Here is a 2909-nt window from a genome sequence, read left to right on the forward strand (position 1 = left end):
AGCGAAGCCGCGAGGCTGGCTCTCGGGGGCCCCTCTCTGGAGGCACCCCCCGCCTGGGAGGTCCGGAATTGCTGCTCGGGGTCCTCCACCTGGTCCCTCTCCTGGGCCCGGGTGTCGGGGGCCCCGGGAGCCCCCAGGATTTCCTGTACTGCCAGCCGCCTTTTCCCCACGCAGGGGGCGTGCTCGGGGCACACGGTCTGGCAGGCGATGGCCACAGCGGGACTGTAGAGACTCGTGGTCATCCTGACCATGTGGTCCAGGACGCCCCCGTCCTCCAGGCCCTGGCGCGCGCGGGAGGTCAGCGAGGACCGCACAAACTCCGTGAGCCTCTGCAAGCAGTTTTTGGAGCTCCCTGGCTTCTGAGCCCCCTCGAGGGGCAGCGGCAGCTCTGGCCGGTACTTTTCCCCGAACTGCTCCGGGCAGGGGCGCTCCAGCAGCCTCCCGATGAGGCGCACCGCCTCCGTCCGCCCCGTGTAGGTGGCCCACTCCCGGGGCGACATCCCACGGTGCGGGTCCCTGGCGTGGACATCCGCCCCTGAAAAACACAGACAGTTATGATGGAGGTCGCAAGTGGAATGAAACCAAGGTCAACCTTCCAATACCTAATAGCAGACTCACCCCAGCCAGGTGGGCCAACCTGCCTCCACCGTCCCCTGCTGAGTTTTTCTATCATAACACAACCCACCTTCACACGCTCCGCTTAATGGCTTCTCTTTCCTAAATAAAACCACCCGACCTGGGCACCAAAACATGGGGATTTTTGAAGAAAGGGGATTTCTCGGCTTTCCGGCAATGGAGAGATGAAGACAACACAGGTGCCCTGTGAACAGGTGACTGTTGCTGCTAGAATGTTCAAAAAATCCAACAGTACCGGTCCCTTGCATCTATTTAGTACCTCCCCCACCCCCCTCCCGCGGATCTCTGTGAGGATGGAAGGGTTGTGATCTTGCAGAAATGGAAGGCCTGCACTTCTCACACTGAGTGGTGAGTTGATGGTGCCTCTGTCGTCTTTCCCAGACTCTGAGCTCCTCCAGTACGGAGGCCATACCTCACTTTTATTTTCTCACCACACAGCAGATGGCTGATGGGAGGCAAACATTTAATAAAGGTTTTTTTCCAGGATGGATGGTGGTCACAGTGGCCGAGGGACCTGCCTGAGCTCTCGAAGCTGGTAAGAGAGAAGTCGAAGTCCATGACCCTCAGCCCAGGCACAATTAAACACAAACCACGTGTGCTGTGAAGGTATTTTGTAGATGAGGTTAACATCCACAATCGGTTGACTTGAAGTCATGGAGACTGCCTGAGATGAATTGGGTGGGCCTCGTCCAATCGGCTGATGGTCTTAAAAACAAACACTGAATTTCCGGAGAAGAAGGACTGCAGCATCAGCTCCTACATGGGTGTCTAGCCCACTGGCCTGCCCTGCAGACCTCGAGCTTGCCAACTCTCAAACCACGACATAAGCCAGTTCCTTACATCTCTTAATAAACGCCTTAATATACTAGTATATCACTCATTGGTTCTGTTTCCCTGGAAAACCCTGACTCTTACATCCTCAGTCTCACACTAGTCACTTCCTTAATAAATCCACACCACCCGCCGGGCCCTCCTAATCCTTCGTAAGTTTCAGAATTAATAAGGAATTGCTGTTCAATTCATCTTGGTCCAATCTCAGCCCCATATACAGTTAAAAATCACTCAGGATTTCAAGTCCCATCAGTCATGTTTCCACGGGCAAAGCGATGCGAAGTGGGGCGATTATCTAGTCTGAGAGCTCCCGGGGACCAGGCTGGCTGAGACCTCTGTCCCACACAGACCCAGGTGTCTGACTGTGGTGACTGGTCGCTATGTGCTGAACTGAGCAGAGCAGGGGAGCCCGGCAGCCCCACGGCCCAGGGCCCAGGCAGATCCAATTCCCCTGGTTTCACCTGGTAATGCTCCTAATTCTGTGACACATTAAAGAATAGCCATATTAGAAGAGTGGTAATTATTTGGAACTGGAAATCAGGGTGGAACTCATTAGCTACAGTACAATTTATAAACGGACTGAAATGAAAAGGGGGCAGTAAAAGTGTCATTGCAAAAAATAGATGACACATTAAACCTTAATTAATTGCATGTCACTTAAAAAGGAACAAACTGCAAAATTAAAATCTTAATGAACACTGCTTGAAAGAGACATTTTTCAAATGCTAACGGAAAACTAAAGGAGCAGCTGTCCAAGGTTTAGCACGCCTCTTCCTGTTCCTCGTGTACCTCTTCGAGAGGATCCTGGGAAAATACAAACATTCTAAAGGACAAAGGCCATTCTAACTGTAACACAGCCCAAGAATCTGATTCCTGTGATGAGTCAGGGAATCACTTCCTTAAGAAATTACTGTTAAAGGTAATATTAATGCCCTGGACATAGTGATTAAATCCTAGAGACAAGTACTGAAGATTAACACGTTATACATACAGTCTACCTTTCAGAGAATATGGAAAACTTCTGAAACACCACTGTATCCATCTTCTCCCCATGAGACTACTGGCCTCCTCACCTCTTAACCCAATTTGTTTTGCCCAGGACGCCAGCCATGCAGACAGGAGCAGGGCTCCTGCCAGAGGGCCCATTTGCTGCCCATGTTGAGTGCTGTGAGATACCTACACAAATCCTGTTTTACTCAAGGGAGCAACATGCTCAGTTCCAAGCAATGCGCCATAATTGGTCTTTCCCGGGGTTTCACAACCTCGGCACTATTGACATTTGGGCCAGATGGTTATTTGCTGTGGGGGCTATCTTATGCACTGTAGGGCTTGTAACAGCATCCCTGGTCTCCACCCACTAGATGCCAGGAGCATTCCACCATTTGTGAAAGCCAAAAACATCCCTGTGCCCATTTGAGCCCCAGAGAGAAGGCCATTGCATC

General features: G+C 51.6%; 1 protein-coding gene across 1 annotated transcript in view; it reads right to left on the reverse strand.

Annotated features, from left to right (window-relative positions):
• ANKRD33B (ankyrin repeat domain 33B) overlaps positions 1 to 2909 on the reverse strand; it is a 27521-nt gene that overhangs the window by 2144 nt on the left and 22468 nt on the right. Inside the window, exon 4 of the mRNA XM_015567635.1 lies at positions 4 to 535. Coding sequence (XP_015423121.1) covers positions 4 to 535 — 532 coding nt within the window. The remainder of the gene's footprint in view (positions 1 to 3; positions 536 to 2909) is intronic.

Source organism: Myotis davidii, unplaced genomic scaffold (assembly GCF_000327345.1).
Source record: "Myotis davidii unplaced genomic scaffold, ASM32734v1 scaffold143, whole genome shotgun sequence".
NCBI lineage: Eukaryota > Metazoa > Chordata > Mammalia > Chiroptera > Vespertilionidae > Myotis > Myotis davidii.